Here is a 27,453-nt window from a genome sequence, read left to right on the forward strand (position 1 = left end):
TTACTTCTTCACCCCACCACTCACTACCCTTCTAATCAACCCACCTCCCACGCTTCTCATGCCACAAGCATCTTTTGCGCAAGCCATCCCTGCTTCCCTAAATACATCCCATTCCTCTCCCACTCCCCTTACCTCCTTTGTTCTCACCTTTTTCCATTCTGTACTCAGTCTCTCCTGGTACTTCCTCACACAAGTCTCCTTTCCAAGCTCACTTACTCTCACCACTCTCTTCACCCCAACATTCTCCCCTCTTTTCTGAAAAACCCCTACAAATCTTCACCTTTAACTTTATATATACATATATATGGTTGCTTAATCTATTCATGGATCGGGTTGTTAGGGAGGTGAATGCAAGAGTTTTGGAGAGAGGGGCAAGTATGCAATCTGTTGTGGATGAGAGGGCTTGGGAAGTGAGTCAGTTGTTGTCCGCTGATGATACAGTGCTGGTGGCTGATCCGGGTGAGAAACTGCAGAAGCTGGTGACTGAGTTTGGTAAAGTGTGTGAAAGAAGAAAAGTGAAAGTAAATGTGAACAAGAGCAAGGTTATTAGGTAAAGTAGGGTTGAGGGACAAGTCAATTGGGAGGTAAGTTCAAATGAAGAAAAACTGGAGGAAGTTAAGTGTTTCAGATATCTGGGAATGGATTTGGAAGAGGTGGAACCATGGAAGCGGAAGTGAGTCACAGGGTGGGGAAGGGAGCGAAGGTTCTGGGAGCGTTGAAAAATGTGTGGAAGGTGAGAACATTATCTCGGAAAGCAAAAATGGGTATGTTTGAAGGAATAGTGGTTCCAATAATGTTATATGGTTGCGAGGCGTGGGCTATAGATACGAATTAGCGGAGGAGGATAGATGTGTTGGAAATGAGATGTTTGAGGACAATATGTGGTGTGAGGTGGTTTGATCGAGTAAGTAATGAAAGGGTACGAGAGATGTGTGGTAATAAAAAGAGTGAGGTTGAGAGAGAAGAAGAGGGTGTTTTGAAATGGTTTGGTCACATGGAGAGAATGATCGAGGAAAGATTGACAGAGAGGATATATGTGTTAGAGGTTGTGGGAACGAGAAGTGGGAGACCAAATTGGAGGGGGAAGGATGGAGTGAAAAAGACTTTGAGCGATCGGGGCCTGAACATGCAGGAGTGAAAGGTGTGCAAGGAATAGAGTGAATTGGAACGATGTGGTATACCGTGGTCGACGTGCTGTCAATAGATTGAACCAGGGCATGTTAAGCGTCTGGGGTAAACCATGGAAAGTTTTGTGAGGCCTGGATGTGGAAAGGGAGCTGTGGTTTCGGTGTATTATACATGACAACTAGAGACTGAGTGTGAACGAATGTGGCCTTTGTTGTGTTTTCCTAGCGCTACCTCGCGCGCGTGCGGGGGGAGGGGGTTGTCATTTCATGTGTGGAGGGGAGGCGACGGGAATTAATAAAGGCAGCAAGTATGAATTATGTACATGTGTATATGTCTGTTTATGTATATATATATATGTATACGTTGGCATGTATAGGTATGTATATGTGCGTGTGTGGACGTGTATGTATATGCATGTGTATGTGGGTGGGTTGGGCCATTCCTTCATCTGTTTCCTTGCGCTACCTCGCTAACGCGGGAGACAGAGACAAAGTATAATATATATATATATATATATATATATATATATATATATATATATATATATATATATATATATATATATTATTATCATTATTATTATTATATTATACTTTGTCGCTGTCTCCCGCGTTTGCGAGGTAGCGCAAGGAAACAGACGAAAGAAATGGCCCAACCCCCCCCCCCCCATACACATGTATATACATACGTCCACACACGCAAATATACATACCTACACAGCTTTCCATGGTTTACCCCAGACGCTTCACATGCCTTGATTCAATCCACTGACAGCACGTCAACCCCGGTATACCACATCGATCCAATTCACTCTATTCCTTGCACTCCTTTCACCCTCCTGCATGTTCAGGCCCCGATCACACAAAATCTTTTTCACTCCATCTTTCCACCTCCAATTTGGTCTCCCTCTTCTCCTCGTTCCCTCCACCTCCGACACATACATCCTCTTGGTCAATCTTTCCTCACTCATTCTCTCCATGTGCCCAAACCACTTCAAACACCCTCTTCTGCTCTCTCAACCACGCTCTTTTTATTTCCACACATCTCTCTTACCCTTACGTTACTCACTCGATCAAACCACCTCACACCACACATTGTCCTCAAACATCTCATTTCCAGCACATCCATCCTCCTGCGCACAACTCTATCCATAGCCCACGCCTCGCAACCATACAACATTGTTGGAACCACTATTCCTTCAAACATAGCCATTTTTGCTTTCCGAGATAATGTTCTCGACTTCCACACATTCTTCAAGGCCCTCAGAATTTTCGCCCCCTCCCCCACCCTATGATCCACTTCCGCTTCCATGGTTCCATCCGCTGCCAGATCCACTCCCAGATATCTAAAACACTTCACTTCTCCAGTTTTTCTCCATTCAAACTCACTTCCCAATTGACTTGACCTTCAACCCTACTGTACCTAATAACCTTGCTCTTATTCACATTTACTCTTAACTTTCTTCTTCCACACACTTTATCAAACTCAGTCACCAGCTTCTGCAGTTTCTCACATGAATCAGCCACCAGCGCTGTATCATCAGCGAACAACAACTGACTCACTTCCAACCTCTCTCATCCCCAACAGACTTCATACTTGCCCCTCTTTCCAAAACTCTTGCATTTACCTCCCTAACAACCCCATCCATAAACAAATTAAACAACCATGGAGACATCACACACCCCTGCCGCAAACCTACATTCACTGAGAACCAATCACTTTCCTCTCTTCCTACACGTACACATGCCTTACATCCTCGATAAAAACTTTTCACTGCTTCTAACAACTTTCCTCCCACACCATATATTCTTAATACCTTCCACAGAGCATCTCTATCAACTCTATCATATGCCTTCTCCAGATCCATAAATGCTACATACATATCCATTTGCTTTTCTAAGTATTTCTCACATACATTCTTCAAAGCAAACACCTGATCCACGCATCCTCTACCACTTCTGAAACCACACTGCTCTTCCCCAATCTGATGCTCTGTACATGCCTTCACCCTCTCAATCAATACCCTCCCATATAATTTACCAGGAATACTCAACAAACTTATACCTCTGTAATTTGAGCACTCACTCTTATCCCCTTTGCCTTTGTACAATGGCACTATGCACGCATTCCGCCAATCCTCAGGCACCTCACCATGAGTCATACATACATTAAATAACCTTACCAACCAGTCAACAATACAGTCACCCCCTTTTTTAATAAATTCCACTGCAATACCATCCAAACCTGCTGCCTTGCCGGCTTTCATCTTCCGCAAAGCTTTCACTACCTCTTCTCTGTTTACCAAATCATTTTCCCTAACCCTCTCACTTTGCACACCACCTCGACCAAAACACCCTATATCTGCCACTCTATCATCAAACACATTCAACAAACCTTCAAAATACTCACTCCATCTCCTTCTCACATCACCACTACTTGTTATCACCTCCCCATTTGCGCCCTTCACTGAAGTTCCCATTTGCTCCCTTGTCTTACGCACTTTATTTACCTCCTTCCAGAACATCTTTTTATTCTCCCTAAATATTATATTTATATATATATATATATATATATATATATATATATATATATATATATATATATATATATATATATATATATATATTCCTATGATTCCACGGTGAAAATGAAACACGATAAGTTCCCAAATGCACATTCGTGTAATAATCACATCATCAGGGGAGATACAAGAAAGAAATATAAGTCAGCTGATATACAATGAAGAGACGTAGCTTGGACGCCATTTCGTAAACACGTGATTGTCCAAGACAGACAACGAGTGTATCATAAACTTATTATGTGGACAAGAATGGGAATTGTTTACAACTTTTTTCAACAATAAAGCCATCCAATTTGTACAGACCTTTACTAATATTAAGGTTATAATACTTTGTGTATTTAATAATAGAAGATTCAATGATATTTCTCGTGTTACTCCAGCCAATACAATGTTGATTTCAAACTTGCTAGCTTTGATGTATCCTCACTGTTCACAAAAGTTCCAGTTGATGACCTTTTAGAATATTTATTTGATGTTTTAGTTGATATTCATTTACCTGCTTCAAAGTATGTTTTCAGTGAACTGATAAAATTGTGTATAAAAGACTGTGTATTCCAGTTCAATGGAGAATATTATGCTCAAAAATTTGGTATGGCAATGGGTAACCCTCTTTCACCTGTATTAAGTAATCTTTATATGGAATTCTTTGAAACAAAATTACTAAAGGATATCTTACCTTCTAATGCCATTTGGTTTAGGTATGTAGATGATGTTCTTTGTGTTTGGCCAACAAATGAAAATTTACAAACATTTCTCCCCTTACTTAACAATTTAGTACCTTCCATCAAATTTAATGTAGAAAATGAAAATCATGGTATGTTACCATTTTCAGACTGCATGACCCATAGGCAAGGAAACAAGTTTAGTTTAGCATATACAGAAAACCCACCAATGTATGCTCATATATCCATTTTTACTCATCTCAACATGACAAGAGTTATATTATCAACATTTCAATCTATGTTCCTTAGGGCATTACGTATTTGCAGTCCAGAGTTTATTGATGATGAGTTTGAGAAGATATATTCTATTGGATCTAAGTCAAAGTACCCAAGATCATTCATTGATAAATCCCTTAAGTTAGCAATCATTTCATAAGAGTTGAACCCAAACCTCCCACTGACACCAAGAATCTTTTAGTTCTCCCTTTACTTCCCATGTTGCTTAAATCCATTAATGTAAATGTTGCCTTAGGCAACAATGATACTATAAAGAATATCTTAATCAGGAACTCACAGAAAATTCTCCTGGGTGCGTCTATAAAGTGCCATGTAGAAATTGTGATAAGCTTTAAGTTGGGCAGACTGGTAAGGATCTTTCTGTTAGACTTAAGCAGCATAAATATAGTATAAGAAAAGGACAACAATCAAATGCCTTGTTCAATCACGTTAAAAACTATGATCACTGTAATGACTGGAGTAATGCTATCTCAGTTATTAACTCTAACTCCAGTACCATGAAAAATATCATTGAATCTTCTATTATCAAATACACAAAGAATTATAGCCTTAATATTAGTGGAGGTCTATACAAATTGGATAGCTCTATTGCTGATAAAATTTGTAAACGATTCCCCCTCTTGTCCACATAATAAGTTTATGGTACGCTCGTTGTCTGTCTTGGACAATCACGTGTTTACCAAATGGCGTCCTAGCTACGTCTCTTCGTTGTATATCAGCTGATTTATATTTCTTTCTTGTATATCCCCTGATGATGTGATTAATACACGAAAGTGCACTTGGGAACTTATCGCGTTTCATTTTCCCCTAGGACTCATAAAAATATTCTTGATCACGCGCAAAATTGTCATCCTTTCCAATATATATATATATATATATATATATATATATATATATATATATATATATATATATATATATATATATGTATATATATATATATCACCGGAAGTTGAGGAATCAGGGAGAGCGTAATTATATGAATCACTGAGAGCCTTCACAGGCTCACGGTCACATCTCCCCGAATGCTCATTTCTGCCGATGTTTTCACCAGAGCCGTGTGAGGAGGATGGCAAGTGTACTGCCACGTCCCACAGAACTAACAACACAGTGCCTGAGAGGAAGATTTCGCTTAATCTCTGCGGTACAACAAAGGACTGTTCGAGGCGTGTAGAGTCTGGCTGATGACCAGCGGAGAAGGTAGGGTGCGCGCGCGCAATAAGTCCGGAGTCACGACCAGTCCATTACAGCTGAACACAGCGCGGGTTTTCCCTTGGCCACACAGTAACGAACGCAGTGCAAGGTTCAATATTATCATGACACGAGTCGTGTCACAACGGTTATTACTTTAGTGCATCATCCCTACCGGACACTTGGCTAGCTCTCTACTATTATACCCAAGACGCTTTTTAAAACTGGAAAGACATAATAATGAATGTAAGTATGAAGTATTATCTTCCTGAAGTATGGATTCTATAAACGAGGGCCAACCCTAAATCCTCTTGCCTTTTCAAGGTCGAAATCGTTGGGGGTTAGGAAAAGTGATGACACTCTAGCTCATGAACATGTTGCATCCGATTTCATCACACTGTCCCAGAGGTGGACTGGGTCGCCATGGCCCAGGCCAGGAGTGTATTTGCCTCGGGTAATGGAACACATGGCATGGCATCATCCGGGGAGGTTACACCACATGATGAGTATCCTATACGTAACACAAGGATGCACCACAGGTTAACATACGTTCTCGTCTGCCCTACAGCGACGGTATAGCATGACCCATCCTTGACTTAACAATGATATATGGCAACAGATGCCCAGCATGACAGAGAGCACCATGATAAAGTCTGAACATCAGATGCCTCATACTGCAAACCTTCCCAAGACCTCGATCTCGGTACGACAATGGCACGTCGACCCTTCAGTATAATGACTTGACCTCTGACCCAGACCATTAAAGACCGTACCTTCATGCCTAGTGGTTGACCTTGGCGACATATCATATGCCATGATAAGACGATAATCTACCATGCTATAAAGTAACATTGTAACAAACCATGATATACCCAACCATGAACCACAACTAAAAGACACAACCATGATATACACAACCATGAACTACAACCAACAAAGACACAACCATGATATAAATTAACATGAAATACAACCAACACAGACACAACCATGATACACCTTCCCATGAACTACAACCAATACAGACACGACCATAATATACCCAACTATGAACTACAACCAACTCATACAACCATGATATACCCTAATATGAACTACAACCAATACAGACACGACCATAATATATCCAACTATGAACTACAACCAACTCATACAACCATGATATACCCTAATATGAACTACAACCAATACAGACACGACCAATCTGCTACTACGATCTCCAGGATACTCAACAGTGTGAACTTGTATATCTGAATAACTCGCCATGAAATTATATTACCCAAAGATGGGCAAAATTCACCAGGATATTCTGTGACTCACTTAAACAGATCCTAAAATGGCAAGACATGTTTAAAAACGATGTACCAGGATGCGTAATATTCCACCAGGATATACTATATGATGACTAAGATGTGCTAAAATACAACACGATACATCACAGCCCACGAAGAGATATTGCAGCCCCAAATTAGAACTTTAGATAAAGTAATTCCATCTAATACCATGATACATATGATACAGCCCCGTATGACACGAGGCAGCCGATATATCATAATCTACAATAAGCTACCATGACCAACAGCCCGTTGTGTTATGTCTAACATGACGCAATCTGCCAAGTTGCGTCACAGGGTAGGCTACACCATCATAACCAGTCCATTACGGCATAACCTGTCATGAAATTTCATAAACCACCATAACCTGTCATGACCCACCAGGAAATTAAACAACCCACCGCGAAAGGGTTTAAACCCACCATGAAACTGGTTAATCAGCCATGAATCGAGCATATTCATACCGCGGCGGCACATCTTCACGCAACATTGGAGAACGTACTGCCTCATCCAGTAGACCCATCACGGTGTTGGTACGTTATCAGGGAGAACAAAGAACGGTTGAACTCACAGCGTCAGATGACCACCATGGTAAACCGCATCCACGCTCCATACCAGCGGTGGTCATGTGTGTACCAGCAGTTTCATCCACACACTACCGAGTTAATGCATTCTGAATTAGGTCAGTTGGTAGTCGTGAGGCTCGAAGGTGAGGTTAGCTGGAATTTATGAGGCTGAAAGGTGTGGTTAGCTGGTATTTGTGAGGTTGGAAGATGAGGTTAGCCTGTATTTGTGAGGCCGGATGGTGTGGTTAGGTGGTATTTGTAAGGTTGGAAGGTGAGGTTAGCTGGTATTTGTGAGGTTGAAAGGTGAGGTTAACTGGTATATGGCAAATAGGTATGATCATTGGATATGACAAACAGGTATCATAGCTGGATATGGTAGATCAATAAATGAGGAATCATAAAAGGTTTAAACTGAGCATGGTTATTAACAGTGATAACTGGTAATATTGAATAAATACGCCACTCTTGAGTTCATACTAGCTATGTTAACGAATATGGTTGAGTTGTTAATTGCTACTTTAACTACGTTTGGCACACTGTAAGTTGCTGTGTTAATCACGCATGGTTGCCTTGCAACTTGCCATGTTAACCAAATATGGCGAATTTTATATATATATATATATATATATATATATATATATATATATATATATATATATATATATATATATATATATATAATATATAGGGTCGATAAAGATGCTTTGTGGAAGGTATTAAGAGTATATGGTGTGGGAGGTAAGTTGCTAGAAGCAGTGAAAAGTTTTTACCAAGGATGTAAGGAATGTGTACGAGTAGGAAGAGAGGAAAGTGATTAATTCCCAGTGAATGTCGGTCTGAGGCAGGAGTGAGTGATGTCTCCAGGGTTATCTAAGTTGTTCATGGATGGGGTGTTTAGGGAGGTAAATGCAAGAGTTTTTAAGAGGTTGGCAAGTATGCAGTCTGCTGTGGATGAGAGAGCTTGGGAAGTGAGTCAGTTGTTGTTAGCTGATGATACAGCGCAGGTGGCTGATTCGGGTGAAAAACTGCAGAAGTTGGTGACTGAGTTTGGTAAAGTGAGTGAAAGAAGAAAATTGAGAGTAAATGTGAATAAGTAGAGTTGAGGGACAAGTTAATTGGGAGGTAAGGTTGAATGTGAAAACTGGAGGAAGTTAAGTGTTTTACATAACTGGGAGTGGATTTAGCAGCGGGTGGAACCATGGAAGCGGAAGTGAATCACAGGGTGGGGGAGGGCGCGAAGGTTCTGGGGGCGTTGAAGAATGTGCGGAAGGCGAGAGCGTTATCTCGGAGAGTAAAAATGGATATGTTTCAAGGAATAGTGGTTCTAACAACGTTATATGGTTGCGAGGCATGGGCTACAGATAAGGTTATGCGGAGGAGGGTGGATGTGTTGAAAATGAAATGTTTGAGAACAATATGTGGTGTGAGGTGGTTTGATCGAGTAAATAATGAAAGCGTAAGAGAGATGTGTGGTAATAAAAAGAGTTTGGTTGATAGAGCAGAAGAGGGTGTGTTGAAATGTTTTTGATCACATGGAGAGAAGGAGTGATGAAAGACTGACAAAGATGATGTATGTGTCAGAGGTAGAGGGAACGAGGAGAAGCGGGAGACCAAATTGGAAGTGGAAGGATGGAGTGAAAAGGATTTTGAGCGATCGGGGCCTGAACATACAGTAGGGTGAAAGGTGTGCAAGGAATAGAGTGAACTGGAACGATGTGGTATACCGGGGTCGAAGTGCTTTCAATGGATAGAATCAGGACATGAAACCTATTTGTAATGTACGGGGAGAGTTTTACACTCATGGAACCCCCTCTCTCGAACCTTCTCCACATATGAGAGCTTGTCATTTAGGTAGGGCTAGCGTGTAGCGTTTACCATGGGAATATCTAAAGGTAAACAAAAGAGACGTGTGAATTACAAGTAGTCGAGTGCTATGTCTGAGATGAAGGGTGAGTATGTGCGTAGACTGACTGCTACCAACCGAAGTGTAGGTGAGGCACAGAGAAAAGACAGCCAATTGGACCAGGGGAGGAGAACTTGACAGCCACTGTAGTGCTAGATCACTAGGACTCCATCAAAAACCCTCCTATATCCAAGAAGTAGTGCCTCCCTAGTCGACGACTGCTTGCCACCTCCTATTTATATCATCAGTATGTCAGCTGAAATGGCACGGCCAACCAAGGCAACTTCTGCAGTTTCTCACTCAAATCAGCCACCAGAGCTGTATCATACTTGCTTGCCTTCATCCATTTCTGGTACTACCCCGCCACACAGGAAAAAACATCGGTACCCCCCCCCCCCCCCTTCAGCGAGGAAGCGCTAGGAAAAGACAAAAAGGCCACATTCGTTCACGCTCAGTCTCTAGCTGTCATGTGTAATGCACCGAAACTACAGCTCCTTATCTACATCCAGGCCTCACAGACCTTTCCACGCTTTACCCGGACGTTTTACATGCCCTGGTTCAGTCCACTGTCAGCACGTCGACCCCGGTATACTACATCGTTCCAATTCAATCTGTTCCTTGCACGCCTCTCACCTTTCCTGTATGTTCAGGCCCCGATCGCTCAAAATCCTCGCCCCAGCCAGATACTCATTCTATACACCATTCCCCGTGGGAGAGATGAACAGCTGGGATGAGTGAAGACCGACTGCAGCATCCGGGATTCGAACCAGTGAACTCAACCCTGAGCGGTCCGTGAATGGTATCACAGTCAGGGAATGCTAACCACTACTACACCAAGGAGGTCAATATGTGTGTGTCCTGTGAATGAGTTCCTTCGTCTGTCTATTTACGTGTATATGAGTAAAACACGTGTTTTGACGCTAAGTTTGCTTACATGTACAAGTTTATGTAATTCGATGTCTTGATGAGGAAGGCAGTATTTGTATATAGTAATAATAATAATAATGATAATAATAATAATAATAATAATAATAATAATAATAATAATAATAATGATAATAATGGTTCATTTATCAATTCAACTGCAGGCTACGGACAGAAATAAACAGGTAAAATAGACACAATACAGAGAGTGGGTCTTTAAGGAAGGTTGAGAAGGGTTTAACAAACTCTGCACAAACAGTGGGGTGACAGTCTACTGCTTATTGATGACCACAATGGTCAGGATGGGGCTGTTCTTGCAGTGGTCTGATTAAAGCTCTGACGGTCACCATATGGCTGTGGTGTCCAACTGCAACTTGGGGACGAGGGATCTTAGGTGGACAAATGTACTGGGCACCTCCTATGAGGATGTGTACGAGAGACGGATGATAATCTTGCATGCCATTTTTCTGCATCGTTTCCAGCAGTTCCTATCGTGGTTATGGAGGAAGAGGAAGCTCGGGAGGAGGCACAGGTCAGCTTGGGAAGAAGGTTGGTAGACGTCTTAATGCGCATGGAGACTGAGCGTCATACGTCTTTGGAGAAACAGCCTGTGGATATGTTCGTCCCAGGTTAGGTTATCGTCCACAGTGACAGCGAGAAGCTTGGTGGACCGAACAACCTGGAGAGGCCACGGGCCAAGTGAGCAACACGCTGTGGGACGCGGCTGAAATCGAGGATGTATTTCTTCTGACAAAATAATGTCCACGTGTCTAGACTCCCTACCTGACACCCTGTGGCGTGTGTGTGTGTGTGTGTGTGTGTGTGTGTGTGTGTGTGTGTGTGTGTGTGCGCGCGAACAATTATCTCAATAATGAATTGGTTTTTAGCAGTAATAAATTATCGTCTCATTTGCAACGATTCCATGAGGAAAGAGTTGATCCTGCGGAGAAGTGCTTTATGTAGACGGTCGAAAAGACAGTTTGAATTAGATAATCTTACATAGAAAAGTTCGACTGAATAACTGCATAGTCCTAGATAAGCCATCTTGGGAATGTTAAGAGATCTGGTGTATCATTATATGTCTAGATCTGGAGGACTTCGAATGAGGACGTGGAAAAGAAAAAATGAGTGGTTTCTTGAAGAAACTTACATTCTGGTCAACTAGAGTTATCTACGGAAGGAAATGAATGAAATGAAAATAAAACCGCTCGATGAAATGAAAAGAAAACATATGAAAAATAAGAAGATTAGAAAGTTGAGTTAGAAAAAATTAAGAAGTTTGTAGGGATTGTAGTAAGCCTTACAGTCATATATTCCAGCACTGGTATACTCCTACGTCCATGTATTCCAGGATCATCCATGTAGAAGATACTGGATCATTCTAGACTGGAAGAACATGTTTCCACAGGAAGGTGGGTCAGCCGCGGACCTCAACGACCTGTATATAAACAGCCGGGGAACCCCTTGTGTAGACCACTACCCAGAAACTATCATCTATAGTATCATACTGACGTCAATGTCAACCTCTCGCTGATTGGTCCCTCTAGTAATTCTTGTGGCAGGCTTCGCGGCGAGTGGTCAGTGATGGGATTCCTGTCGGGTGGCTTGTCTGTGATTGGTTGGTGATGTAACATGCGGCGGATGCTGGGGAGAAAGGCGTAACGTCTTGAAAGAATTTTTTTACGGCATCACGGTCACTCCATTTCCAGTTTTCGAATTCTCAACTTGAGCCTTTTGCTTTACTGTGTATATTCTCGTGGCTGACGCAATGCCATAAAAGAGTACGTAATAGTAATAATAATAATAATAATAATAATAATAATAATGATAGTAATAATAATAATAATAGATAATATCATTACCATCAAGATTAATATTATTATTATTATTATTATTAATACCATTATTATTATTATTATTATTATTACTATCATCATTATTATCAATATTATTATCAGTATCATTATCATTATCGTGACTATTATCATTACTATTATTATTATCATTATCATTATTATTATTATTACCATTATTATTATCATTAGCATTATTGTTATAGCCAGAGAGATCGCTAATGTGTTCGAATAATTAGTCTCTACATGGAACCACTGTACATTACAGTGAGGGAGGTGTACAGTAGTGGGGCGAGCATCTCCTGAATATTCGCTCGTCATACAACTTCTGGAACCTGTGAAGACGATCAGCACGGACAGGTTTATCTCTCTGTATCTCCGCTCAGCCACTACCCTGACGATAAAGGAGAATCTCTTTGCATTTTCTCCAACATGTTTCGTGTTGGACTCTCACTCTGATATGAGATTGCTCGTTCTTTGCATTCTCCAAAGGACTGTTTTTTTTCACCATCCATATTGTCATGTTAGTTTAGAAACTTGGTACTTTTGATCAAGTCTCCTATCATTCGTCTCTCTTCCCGACGGGGGCAACTTATGAGTCTAACCTTTCCCCGTAACTCCTGTCACTCCAGGCACCAGCACGGCTGCCCTCCTGTGGACCAGTTCTATTAACCCTTTTAAGTTTAAGTCAGGCCACGAAACCCAACCTCATCCAGGTATTTAGATGTAATTCTCTGACGAATTAGGAGGAAGATTTGTGTGCGTGCGCGCGCGTGTGTGTGTGCGTGCAATGCAGAGAGCGAGAATACAACACATGAGGAAAAGAATCGATACAGAGGGCTGCAGTCACAGAGCTAGATATAGAGACAGTCACACAAGCAGACACACACAACCAAGACACATGGGCGAGACGAGGACACCTGTTCCCTGATTCCACTTGCGGGAGGCTACACCGCCAGCGATAGAGTCATCTTCGGCGAGGCTGTGTCTTCCCTTACCTGACGGGAGTACGGCCTCGTCCAAGACCATCTCGGTCCAGAGTTCCCCTGCTCCTGCGTGGTGCGCAGCCTAGATGCTGCAGGGACCCAATAAAAGAGGTCCTGGGGTTGGATGATGTTCATAAGAATCAAAAGGGACGCACAAGGAGGTGAGAGCAGGCGGGGCCCCTAGAACTGTCTTCCATTTTCACACTGTACCCTTCCGGTCCAGCACCTTCCGCTTCCCCCGTCAACACCCAATTATGAAACAAACAAAAAAATAATTCTTATTTTACGTGTTGACACTACTGCACGTAGTATATGGCAAGTCTGCAGCAGCACGGGATGACAGGCCATCCACACCACAGCCTAACTCACTGCCCATGACCAGTCCACGTTCGCCGCCGCTACAACCGCTACAACCACAATGGGATTTTCGGTGAATCACTGTAATGCCTCCAGCCTTCGCTATATGGGCTGGGTAATCCAGAGTAAGTCCAACTGACGTCAGCATGACGTAATCTAGATTACCTGAATGTCTTGTACACGTCAACAGAATCGTCCATGCGTCCTGTGTCCCAGGTCTCGCGGTGCATGATACTGCGTTGGTCCACCTGTCCTGTGTCCCAGGTCTCGCGGTGCATGATACTGCGTTGGTCCACCTGTCCTGTGTCCCAGGTCTCGCGGTGCATGACAACGCGTTGGTCCACGTGTCCTGTGTCCCAGGTCTCGCGGTGCATGACAACGCGTTGGTCCACGTGTCCTGTGTCCCAGGTCTCGCGGTACATGTAGTGGTCAGGTATAAGGGATGAAAGAATAGGGAAGGTTAGAGAGCTGGTGAGGGAGGAGACAGGGAGTGCCAGGAAGGGAAATAGGTAGGGTTGATACTCAGGAGGGAGCAATGAGAGGTACAACGATAACGTGGGACAGATGTACAGCAGATGGAGGGTAAGGGACGGAAGGTGAATATACAGGGAGGAGGGAGAGTGGAGGCTGGTGGAAGGGAGGAGGGAAAGTGGAGGTGTCAATGATGAGACTTGCAGGAAGGTGGATGTTGAGACTGTGAGGAAGGTGCATGTTGAGACTTGGGGGAGGGGGGTATGTATGCTGATGGAGGAAGACGTGGATAACCAGGTATAAATAATGAAGGAGAGAGATGGAGTAATGATTTTAAAGGGGGAGTGAATGGAAGGAAGGAAAAAGTGAGATGGAAGGAGGGATGGTCGTCGAGGGAGGGTGGCTCCAGCCTCGGGGAAGGGAAGGGGTACGGAAGATGGGGAAGGGAAGGGGTACGGAAGAAGGGTGTATAATGAGCGGTGAGGAAGACAGGTAGGACAGGTGGGCACTGAAGAATGGAAGGCAGTTGGGTACTGGTGGAGGAAGGAGGGAGGGCGGGTGGGTATTGGAGGAGGGATAGCAGGTGAGTGCTGAGGGAGGGAGGAGGGAGAGCAGGTGGGTGCTGAGGGAGGGAGGGCAGGTGGGTGCTGAAGGAGGGAGGGAGGTAAGTAAATAAGTGAGCAGGAAGGTACGCATGTAGATATGTAGGTAGGTAGGATGTTAGGTAGAAAGGCAAGAAGGTAGGCAGTTAAGTAAGTGAGTGGGTAAGAAAGTAAGTAAGCAGGTAGGTAGGTAGGTAGGTAGGTAGGTAGGTAGGTAGGTAGGTAGATAGATAGATAGATATATATATATAGGTAGGTAGGTAGGTAGGTAGGTAGGTAGGTAGGTAGGTAGGTAGGGAGGAAGGTAGGAAGGAAGGGAGGCAGGTAGGAAGGTAAGAAGGATCCAGGGAGAAACAGGCAGAGTCAGGTCAAGGAGAAGTAAAAGCTGTGATATCTCCACCCTGTGTTCGCCAGTCCGGGGGTTCCCCGCCGCCACTCTTACATTATAACATACTCACACACACACACACACACACACACACACACACACACACACACACACACACACACATACACACACACACACACATACACACACACACACACACACACACACACACACATACACACACACACATACACACACATACACACATTGACATACACTCCTTCATATAGGCATCCACGCACATCCAGGGAGAGAGAGAGAGAGAGAGAGAGAGAGAGAGAGAGAGAGAGAGAGAGAGAGAGAGAGAGAGAGAGAGAGAGAGAGAGAGAGAGAGGTTGCCAGAGCGAGGCAGGTGGACCAGCGAGAGGGATGGATGTCTTCCCCGCAACTCTCACTCTGTGCTGATGTCACTCCTGACCTCCACATACTTACTCCTCAACACATCTGTTACTTCTCTCTTCAGTTATAATATCTACATCTTTCTTACTTCTTTGTTAAGCCCTCTTTCCTCTGTAAATCTCTCTCTCTCTCTCTCTCTCTCTCTCTCTCTCTCTCTCTCTCTCTCTCTCTCTCTCTCTCTCTCTCTCTCTCTCTCTCCTGGCTTTCTAGCAAAAAAATAACAATTTTTCATTTGAACACCGTCAGCGTACAGGAAATACCTCCATCACCGAGGGAACATGAACATAAAATGCTGTTGTTTATCGAAATTATGAGCCAATGTTCGGGAGGCCCCGGCGTGAGGCGGGGGCTGTGTGTGCCTGGTGAGTGGGAGGATCTCCTCCACACACTGTTTATAAAACTGTACACGTCACGAGACAACGGGCGTCTCACGTGACACACCCGGGCTGCCAGTGGCCGTGAGCCAGCCACACGGGAGGCACACCACCACACATCGTCGTCGTATCTGCGTCATTCAAACGCCTCGCTGCGCCAAATAAATGATGATACTAGCATGGCAGGAAAGACGCCGGGAAGTCTGCAACTCATTCACACTCGAGTGACCTAACAGGAAGCTGTATCTATATCTATAACGCCTGAGTCATGATCTATCCTCGCTATGGGGTCGTACTGCTTATCAGTTCCATTATCTATCCCGTGCATCGTGGGTCACAGGTCTGTCTGGCCGGTAAGGAGTGTCCCGCCCTCACTATCCACTCCACAAGGTCTGGCGATCCTAATCTTGTCCTAATCTCGTAGCACTGAGGGTGCTGAATCAATTACGTCTGAACACATGATCATGGCAGACAGACTGAATCAGTCACGTCTGAACACAAGATCATGGTAGATAGACTGAATCAGTCACGTCTGAACATATGATCACGGTAGATAGACTGAATCAGTCACGTCTGAACACATGATCATGGTAGATAGACTGAATCAGTCACGTCTGAACACATGATCATGGTAGATAGACTTAATCAGTCACGTCTGAACACATGATCATGGTAGACAGACTGAATCAGTCACGTCTGAACACATGATCATGGTAGATAGACTGAATCAGTCACGTCTGAACACATGATCATGGTAGATAGACTGAATCAGTCACGTCTGAACACATGATCATGGTAGATAGACTGAATCAGTCACGTCTGAACACATGATCATGGTAGATAGACTGAATCAGTCACGTCTGAACACATGATTATGGTAGACAGACTGAATCAGTCACGTCTGAACACATGATCATGGTAGATAGACTGAATCAGTCACGTCTGAACACATGATCATGGTAGATAGACTGAATCAGTCACGTCTGAACACATGATCATGGTAGATAGACTGAATCAGTCATGTCTGAACACATGATCATGATAGATCACTATGATCTATTTGTACTATATACCTGAAGATGAACCATCAACTTCAGGCATGATGCGAGACCCCAACGCCAAATACACTAGCAAACAAAAGCAAAACCAACAACAACCTTCAGAGAAGCAAGATAATAAAAGATTATTTCTAACCTTCAGCCCCGTTACAACTATGTCATGTACACACACACACACACACACACACACACACACACACACACACCCTCACACATACACACACACACATATATTTACACACACACACACAGGTATACTGTACGTACACGGAGACACACACCCATTATCAGTACCATGGAAGAAAGGAGACCGACCATGCCAGTGACAAGAGTAACGACTGGGTCTGGGTGAGTGCTGAGGTAGTGTTGAGGAGCGCTGGGGTGGCGTAGGCCAGGATGCGTGTGATGATAACGTGCGTCTCACGGGTCAATAGTGTGTGTGTTGTACACTGTGATGCTTCGCCAAGTTGTAATATGATCTTCTACTTAATAACATAACCCGAGAACCCTTCTCATGCAGCTGCTACAGCTTCGAGGTCAGTAGCAGGGAGAGGATGGACTCCTTTGGAGTGGGAAGTTTGAGAAGTTCTTCGACAAGATTGTACTCCCATGATGCAGCCTCTCTGGAGGCGACTTTTCACTCGCGGCGTAACCACTAGCAGACGGAGTCCGGTAACGCCTGTCACAACACACACACACACACACACGTATATATTTTTTTCATACATATTTGCCATTTCCTGTATTGGCGAGGGAACGTCAAGAACTGATCACTGAGCCTTAGAGAGACAAATCCTCACTTGGCCCCCTTCTCTGTTCCTTCTTTTAGAAAAGTAAAACAAGGGCGGATTTCCAGCCCCCCAGCACCCACCCCTTTCAGTTGCCTTCTACGACACGCAAGGAATACGTGGGAAGTATTCTTTCTCCCCTATCTCCAGGATGATATATATTTTTTTTTTCTTTTTTTTTTTTTTTATACTTTGTCGCTGTCTCCCGCGTTTGCGAGGTAGCGCAAGGAAACAGACGAAAGAAATGGCCCAACCCCCCCCCCCCCCCCCATACACATGTACATACACACGTCCACACACGCAAATATACATACCTACACAGCTTTCCATGGTTTACCCCAGACGCTTCACATGCCTTGCTTCAATCCACTGACAGCACGTCAACCCCTGTATACCACATGACTCCACTTCACTCTATTTCTTGCCCTCCTTTCACCCTCCTGCATGTTCAGGCCCCGATCACACAAAATCTTTTTCACTCCATCTTTCCACCTCCAATTTGGTCTCCCTCTTCTCCTCGTTCCCTCCACCTCCGACACATATATCCTCTTGGTCAATCTCTCCTCACTCATTCTCTCCATGTGCCCAAACCATTTCAAAACACCCTCTTCTGCTCTCTCAACCACGCTCTTTTTATTTCCACACATCTCTCTTACCCTTACGTTACTTACTCGATCAAACCACCTCACACCACACATTGTCCTCAAACATCTCATTTCCAGCACATCCATCCTCCTGCGCACATCTCTATCCATAGCCCACGCCTCGCAACCATACAACATTGTTGGAACCACTATTCCCTCAAACATAGTATTGTTGTATTGTTGACTGGTTGGTAAGGTTATTTAATGTATGTATGACTCATGGTGAGGTGCCTGAGGATTGGCGGAATGCGTGCATAGTGCCATTGTACAAAGGCAAAGGGGATAAGAGTGAGTGCTCAAATTACAGAGGTATAAGTTTGTTGAGTATTCCTGGTAAATTATATGGTAGGGTATTGATTGAGAGGGTGAAGGCATGTACAGAGCATCAGATTGGGGAAGAGCAGTGCGGTTTCAGAAGTGGTAGAGGATGTGTGGATCAGGTGTTTGCTTTGAAGAATGTATGTGAGAAATACTTAGAAAAGCAAATGGATTTGTATGTAGCATTTATGGATCTGGAGAAGGCATATGATAGAGTTGATAGAGATGCTCTGTGGAAGGTATTAAGAATATATGGTGTGGGAGGCAAGTTGTTAGAAGCAGTGAAAAGTTTTTATCGAGGATGTAAGGCATGTGTACGTGTAGGAAGAGAGGAAAGTGATTGGTTCTCAGTGAATGTAGGTTTGCGGCAGGGGTGTGTGATGTCTCCATGGTTGTTTAATTTGTTTATGGATGGGGTTGTAAGGGAGGTAAATGCAAGAGTCCTGGAAAGAGGGGCAAGTATGAAGTCTGTTGGGGATGAGAGAGCTTGGGAAGTGAGTCAGTTGTTGTTCGCTGATGATACAGCGCTGGTGGCTGATTCATGTGAGAAACTGCAGAAGCTGGTGACTGAGTTTGGTAAAGTGTGTGGAAGAAGAAAGTTGAGAGTAAATGTGAATAAGAGCAAGGTTATTAGGTACAGTAGGGGTGAGGGTCAAGTCAGTTGGGAGGTGAGTTTGAATGGAGAAAAACTGGAGGAAGTGAAGTGTTTTAGATATCTGGGAGTGGATCTGTCAGCGGATGGAACCATGGAAGCGGAAGTGGATCATAGGGTGGGGGAGGGGGCGAAAATTTTGGGAGCCTTGAAAAATGTGTGGAAGTCGAGAACACTATCTCGGAAAGCAAAAATGGGTATGTTTGAGGGATATATATATATATATATATATATATATATATATATATATATATATATATATATATATATATATATATATATATTTGGTGCATTCCTAACCACTGCACCACAAGGACTGTTGGTGCTGAACGCGGGAATCTTACCGTGTGTGTGTGTGTGTATGTGTGTGAGTGTGTGTGTGCGTGTGGTGGGGTGGGAACGTTAGTTGGGCGCAACCCGAAAAACGGGTAACTCCCTGGACTAGCAAAGAGTGGCCCACCACCTCTGGAATGCTTTTCTCTGATCCAGCAGGTTCGTTGACATAGGCTAGCCTAAAACTACAGTCCTATGGCAAAAGAAACTAAGGAAAATTAATGATTACAACATGAATGAAAGAGGGGAAAAAAGAGAGAAAAGCGAGCAAGGAACAAAACATTTATCGCGTGAAAGGAACAGTGAGGATGTCTCCCACACTCTATGAGACCTTAATCAAACACGTTTCTCTGAGGTAAGCAGGGAGGGAGGGAGACGGCTATGGTGACAAGAGTTGCTGGGCCAAGGTCTGGAACACCTGGCAACAGTGTTCCCTCGTAACCACCCCACCCCACCTCCTCACACAACTGCCGTAAACATTGCAAACCGGCTACACGCATACCACATTATCCAACACAACAGGCTAAATGGCTTCCAAAATACATCGCATCATTCAAAGATCCACATAAACGACCAAATTTGATCGAGCAGAGAGTATCAATGGCCGAAATACGTATCCTGCGCTCAGGAGTTAACTCGAGCATAAGGCAACACGTATACTGTCGACGGTTGGAAATATCCGGTTAGCTGATGACCACCCTAACAATTAATCTTGTTCGGTGATCTGAAAGCAATGGTCAAGAACGTAATGTCTACGGCAGGATGGAAGGCTTACATAAGCCAGCATATGCGCGATCATAGCCCGGCCCTACGTTCTAACCAGCGACCACTTCCTATAGTGTAGCGTTAGTGACCAACCCATTGGTCTGCACGTGGCTACACAGGATCTAGGGCTCGGCATTACACGTGTTTGCCTGTGGAAAACTACACCCGTACACATGTGGGTGGGTATACAAGTATCAGGCTACACAGTAACACCATGACTTACTGGGCTAGATCTACCACACACACACACACACACACACACCACAAATATCCTGACACGTATTACTGTACGTAACACCTCCTTCCGCTACGCCAGACACTCCTTAACCTCTCCCTGCCTACGACAGTATGACCCTTATGTATGGCGTGAACTCCGACATGACCATGAGGGGTCGTACCGTCGAGCTGAGGTGTCGTAACGTGGCGATCACGTGTGGTGCAGTCATCAACCTAAGCAGAAGTGTTGCACGTTAAGTCATGACACATACCTCACTTAACATGTTAAGTGAGTTTTCCCCATCAGAAGCATGACGCCACACGATACTAGATCTATTTACCAATAACACACAAACTGGACAAACACAAATCAGAAATCAGTAAGCCACTTCTTATATTAGTCTTAAACTCATCAAGGTTGAAACAGGAACAAAACTCGTGATAAAAAGTCTCTTTGGAAGGGGTACCTACTGTAAAATAATACTAATGAATTACTGTTACTACTGCTGCTACTACTACTATTACTGACATTGCCAATACTGCTACTATTGCTACTACTCTTAATGATAATAATGAGTGGCGTAAGTGGTGGGAATGGTAGCAGTGAGCAGTAGTTTTGATAAACATGTTACAGTAGAGTGTTACTGTAGGGGTTGAGGTAACAACATGTTACAGTCGAGTGTTACTGTGAGGGTTGAGGTAACAACATGTTTGTCACAGTAGTGTTACTGTGAGAATTGAGGTAACAACATGTTACAGTAGTGATATCATGACTCTCAGGAGACGTAACTGCAACGGTCGTGCCGATATACTATGGCGCAAAAGGCGTAACAATTCCCCCATCGGCATTCCTGTCAGGATCGGTACCTCTGCCACCAGCAGCACCCGTGCTCAGGTACGCACTTCAACAGTTGTAAATGTTCGTCAGGTGTAAGGGTTGACCTCGCACTCGGATCATGGAAAAGTAGGGGTGAAGATAATGACTTATCATCTGATCAAATATTTACCTTAACCCCAACATTCTTCGATATATATCGTTATTCCCATGTTAATACACTTAGCATTACCGACTGTTGTCTGATGAACGTTCAAAAGAAATAGAAAAATAAGTAAGGCAACATTTCTTCAAATTTCTTCAATACACGTGTGAATATGTTAAACTAATCCTTTCTGGAACTAATCTACATTTCTGAATTTAAAAATGAGGCAGCTAGAAATGTCCTCTAGAATCTGGTGCATGGTTAGGGAAGCATCTGTTATGATACGGGCAACTCAACGTTAAAATCAGAGACGATTTTCATCCTATCCAGAAGTTTTCTTAGAAAGACCCAGGAGAACTTCATATACTGACCAATTATGGAGGTGTTCTATAAAAAGACAGATCTTCAGGTTTCGAAATCTGAAAAAAATATCTAACACTTCCTGAAGACCATACTCCACCCGGATACAGGGATGCCAGAGGTACAAACACGACCGAACGAGTACACTCCTTAGGGGTGTCAACAGGAGGGAGGGGTCAGGGGATGTGCCTTGCCATAGATGAGTGTACTAGATGACTTCCCTCAACAGAAGCCGAGATCCTTCCCTCAGGGCCAGGTAGACGTGACGTGAGTAAATAGGAAGACAAGGTACCATTGACGTCATAGTTTTTCCCGGGTCAGCAGCGTGTGGTTTAAAATGGCGGTCGACCGCTGGATCTAGCAGTCTTCTCCTTCTCCACCGACAGTGAAGGACTGGTGTTGGATCCTCTCGCTCGAAGGAAAAACCTTCTTTAAATACCCTCTGCAGGAGAACACTAGAGACCCACAACTAAAACACACTTACGTACCTTCAAACATGGACGCTTGTGGATATGAAGATCTGAGGGCTTCCTTCACCTTGGACGAGCCACTCTTTGAAGGGGAGGCCGGCATCGACAGCCTCTGCCAGACCTATCTGGGCAGCATGGACGCTTACACATCAGACTACGACACGCACAACACGGGTCTGCTGGAGGAAATGGAAGCCTTCTCTAAAATGAACATCTCTGACTGGCGTGGTGAGGTAAGCACCTCGACATTTCAGTATGATCCATACAATCTATCGTAAACCTTTAAGTTGACTTTGTCTTGAAGTTATCCAGAAACATGTTTTAACACTTATAGTGGCAGCTGATAATCAACTGTGGTTTAAGTTGGTCTTGTTTATAAGGCAACTTATGAGCCAGCAGCAACTCATACAAATGGGCCTACCTCACCAGGACTGTTTGGACTGGGCTGGAAGTATATGCCGGAGACGCGGGCTCGATCAGACCACCATAGACCTGTGGGCGTTCAGGAACACCTGCGGCAGCCACCTCCTCCAGTTCTCCTGCCAAGATTTCTGTTACCTCATCGGCAACATCTACGGACCGATCTTCTATGAGGAGTTCCAGGAGATGAAACAAGAACATAATGCCGGTAAGTCTGCCCAAGACGCCTGTCATGCATCTCCTGTAAAAATGTTGGTAATCTCTTATCAAAAAAAAGCTGTACATCATCTAAGATTCAGACATGTCATTAAAGATAAAGACCTTATCAAAATACATTTATATAACATAAGTTAAAACCGTGATGACTTGCAATATACGTGGCCTTATTTAGAACCATCAAAACAATATCAAGAAGCTTGGCTTCCTGAGACAAGAGAGAGAGGAGGCAGATGTGTGACCTAGAGTCTCTTCCACAGCAGGCAGGAAGTTGCAGCAGGGCGGAGCGTCCCCCTACAGCGACTACGCCAGCCAGGATGTGGCTTACGACACAACAGATTCCTGGGACCTCACCACCGAGGACATTAAGGACCTCGATCGCTACATCCGAGATTCGCCATGGGAGCCTCTGGTCGGAGGTCTCCAAGACATGGACCTTCTGGAGCAGTCCATACCCATACCTTACGGTGAGGCCGCTAGCACTCCCTACCCATACCTTAAAGCGAGTCTAGAACCCCCCCGCTAACCCTCCCTAACCCTACCCCCGACTCCCCCAACAACACAACGGAATCGTAACTCGGGGAACTTTCTCCTCTCCCTCCGCCCCTATCTCTCTCAGCATCTCTCTATCTGTTGATAAACTCACGAGAGAAATTCTTTTAAACTGAATCTTATTACACTGTCTTGATGGCAACTACCTGACCAACTACCCGCTAAACGTACCTAACATAACAAGATCGTTGCCTCACATGTGATACCTCACTTCCTGACAACTATGAACGTACTGTACAAGTTGCTATAACGAAAAATGCTATTTCACTCGCATTCTACAGTAACGAGCCCAGAATATCTTTTTTTTTTTTTCAACCAACTACATATATACTAACGTACAAATTAAGAGTAAGTAATATGCAGTTACAATACTATTCGACTGATGTACCTTCTGTTTTACATTCAAAAACAATTGAAGGTAAACATTTTATAAACAGAATTCGGACTTCAGTACAAATATTACCACTTATTAAAGTGAAACTTAAGCTACTGTAGCGAAGACGATTTCTGATAACGATTAATAATATCGTGTTGTGTTGATTCCAGAAAGCATGGAGAGCCGTACCCCAGAGCCTGTGGCCCAGGTGTCGGCAGAGATGGACACCCTGGCTGTACCTGCTACAGACCCACTTCACAAGATCCGACCAGACGCCAAGAAGCGAGGTCAGTATTTTCCCTATTTTGACACCAACTTTCTTTTTCATTAGTGGTACCGTATCATGTTTAGAAGATTATATCCTCCAGTTTTACAAACTAATTGTACTAAAGTCCGTAAATGATGAACAAAACGAGATCTATTATCTCATATAAAGAAAAAAAGCTAAATAATGAAAATTTACGATTTCATCTTTGCTTTTCAATTTCATCCAATTCATCTTCTTATGCATAATATATCAAGTTATTCTAACTTGTAAACAAATATCAGCAAACTGTAATTTCCATTGTCCTCAGAGCGCGGCCCCAAGAACTGGGAGTTCGTGATCCGCCTGCTGGCCGACCCACGAACCAACCCCTCGCTGATCCGATGGGAGGAACAGTCGCAGGGCTCTTTCCGTCTGGTGCAGCCAACAGCCATTGCCAAAATGTGGGGACAGAGGGCGAATAAGCCAAACCTCTCCTACGACAACTTCGCCCGTGGCCTCAGGTGGGTTGGAAAAGCGGTTCGTGTACCTCGGAAGGTGTCCACAGACAAGGTTTCACTCTCTTACACCAATTGCTTGTCTGACGTCCCAGTCTCTTCCGAAAGGATGTAGATGAAGAACTTCTCATCACAGTGTTTAAATATGTAGCTTGGTGTACATATCTCTTTCTAATGCTCCCCCCATCAAGTTTGGGAGTCATTTCTCTCTGCAAAAATTTAACATGCTTAAAATCTATAATAGATTTTGGTTTTGATCCACTATCCAATATTCTCCATAAGATGGTTAATACAAAAATGAATATACAATTCATTAACAGTAAGCTATAGTCGATAATAAATAAATGCTGAGCACAGATTTCATTTACATTATGAAACCTTTAAGATCGTAGACAGCCATTTAAACGTAATGCCACTAAACATTATTGGAAAAATATTATGATTTTGGGAGTATGAGCTGGTGATTAATGTACCATTTTCCTCAATAACAGATACCACTACACCACTGGGGCGCTCCTACCGGTGTCTGAGAAGCAACTGGTGTACCGTTGTGGGCCAAAGGCTCTCAAATACCTCATTGAACTCAAGAAAAAGTCATCGGCCTAAACCGAGATCTAAATCCGGAGGCCAAACTGTCTAATTCATACAATCAGTCGGACTCATCTTCGGAATATTGTCATCATCGAACTTCTTCATTCTTCATATCCACAATATGCAGAGCTGATCATCGTAGACTTATGCGGTGACCATGAAGCTTTATAATCTTATCTTCACAACGCATGCACCTCCCTTCGTCTTACCACTGAAGATAAGTTACTAGACTACATGCGTGGGAAATCCCGCCAAACAGCAAAAAGACAGTTTACCTTCTCACCAGGGTTCGAGCGTTAGACGCATGCCCGTTTGATCTAACATCCCTTAAAATGCAACTGCAAGTTAATCTCAACACGTGGGGAGCAAGGCCAGTATTCTTAACAACTTCCACAGACGATTCCCACGTTAAGTTAGATAACAACAAACTCGATAATTTGGTTCAGAACGTCTGACTTTACTGTATCTTAACTTTTATGTGAAGTAATAGCCTTTAAAGGTAAACTTATCTAGTCACAAAGAAATAATTAAAAGAAAAGGCATATGTTTTGCAGCTACGGAAATCAGCATAATTTGATTTGCAGTTGCATTAAGCCTGTGATGTTTCAACTTCATAAACATAGGCACAGCTTCATCACTCATTAATCTTAACTAGAAAAAGCCAGTTACTTTCTCCTCTAACCTAGGCAGCTAATTTTAGGCAACGAAAATCAAAATATTCTTTTAAGGTACAACAGGTAATCTGAATCTCGAGGCAGCTAATCTCATATTCAGCATTAAACCGGCACATGTAACTTCCTCAGTAACATATCACCATTCATACCTGACGTGACGTGGCGTGACTTACATGAGCCAACATCCGTACCTGAGTAGGATTAGGCAATCCAAGCGCAAGGGCACTTCATGATCTATCGTACCTTTGAGTAGCCTGGGCTTAAGAAAACTCATTATATACTATGTAAAGTAACATTACTCTTAAAAGTGTTAGGCACTCTATGCTATCATGGTTGTGATATACGGAAAAATCACAACGCAGTTTGTCGGCAAACTGTCGTTGCTGGTTCTTCCAACAGGACTTTATATTTTAAGCTCTTACTACAGTTAACCAAAGTTTTATAATATATATATATATATATATATATATCTATATATATATATATATATATATATATATATATATATATATATATATATATATATATATATATATATATATATATAACCACGGAGAAAACGAAACACAGTAAGTTCTCAAGTGCAGTATTGTGTAATGATCACATCGTCAGGGGAGATACAAGAATGAGATAGTTGATCTACATCGAATAAACAAAGTTTTCCCCGTGGTTATATGCATACAGTTCACGCGCACCACTGTGACCTTTTGTAATATATATATATATATATATATATATATATATATATATATATATATATATATATATATATATATATATATATATATATAATCACCACTAAGTTATTAAATTATTATTGTTTTACTTTAGTCTGTGATATTATGGTACGCTTGTAATATTTCGATCATGTAGTTTTTACCTACCTTCTGCGAAGGACAATGGTAATCAAAGACATCATTTGTTATTTATTTCATTCCATATTTTCAAGTGACTGCAATAAACTAAATGCAGGTCAAATCTAGTGGTTCAATCTACCTTCATGGACAAAGAGAGGTGTGCATTTGTTAGATAACTGAGCATCATCTACACACGGAGGCATATATCTGAGGTCATCCTCCTCCTAGGCTTCTGTCAACTTCGCGGAAGAGGTTAGCTTGTTCCCCGTACCATACCCACAGTTTCTACTAAATCTTACACTATATATATATATATATATATATATATATATATATATATATATATATATACACATTCATTATACTTAACCGCCGTCTCCCGCGATAGTGAGGTGGCGCAATATA

The 27,453-nt window shown here is 43.0% G+C and overlaps 1 protein-coding gene across 2 annotated transcripts; it reads left to right on the plus strand.

The window, feature by feature from the left end:
- The first annotated feature begins 22,496 nt into the window (after positions 1-22,496).
- Positions 22,497-27,294, plus strand: LOC139749492 (ETS homologous factor-like). Of its 2 annotated transcripts, none has more exons than XM_071663414.1 (6): positions 22,497-22,833; positions 23,030-23,228; positions 23,500-23,703; positions 24,335-24,451; positions 24,740-24,932; positions 25,418-27,294. In XM_071663414.1, exons 1-6 carry the CDS (start codon positions 22,627-22,629, stop codon positions 25,530-25,532), a joined length of 1,035 nt encoding a protein of 344 aa, XP_071519515.1. In that variant the 5' UTR covers positions 22,497-22,626; the 3' UTR covers positions 25,533-27,294. The 2 variants fall into 2 exon arrangements, with proteins under 2 accessions (XP_071519515.1, XP_071519514.1); XM_071663413.1 differs by having other exon boundaries at positions 23,497-23,703; positions 25,418-27,291.
- The last annotated feature ends 159 nt before the right edge of the window (positions 27,295-27,453 follow it).

This window comes from Panulirus ornatus, chromosome 7, assembly GCF_036320965.1.
Source record: "Panulirus ornatus isolate Po-2019 chromosome 7, ASM3632096v1, whole genome shotgun sequence".
Classification (NCBI taxonomy): Eukaryota; Metazoa; Arthropoda; class Malacostraca; order Decapoda; family Palinuridae; genus Panulirus; species Panulirus ornatus.

Bases quoted from the DNA above. Each gene is read 5' to 3' on its own strand.
- LOC139749492 (XM_071663413.1), top strand. From the start codon at position 22,627: ATGGACGCTTGTGGATATGAAGATCTGAGGGCTTCCTTCACCTTGGAC. The intron at 23,704-24,334 runs GTGAGGCCGCTA...TGTTGATTCCAG, and splicing joins GTCCATACCCATACCTTACG to AAAGCATGGAGAGCCGTACC. The intron at 24,452-24,739 runs GTCAGTATTTTC...CATTGTCCTCAG, and splicing joins ACCAGACGCCAAGAAGCGAG to AGCGCGGCCCCAAGAACTGG.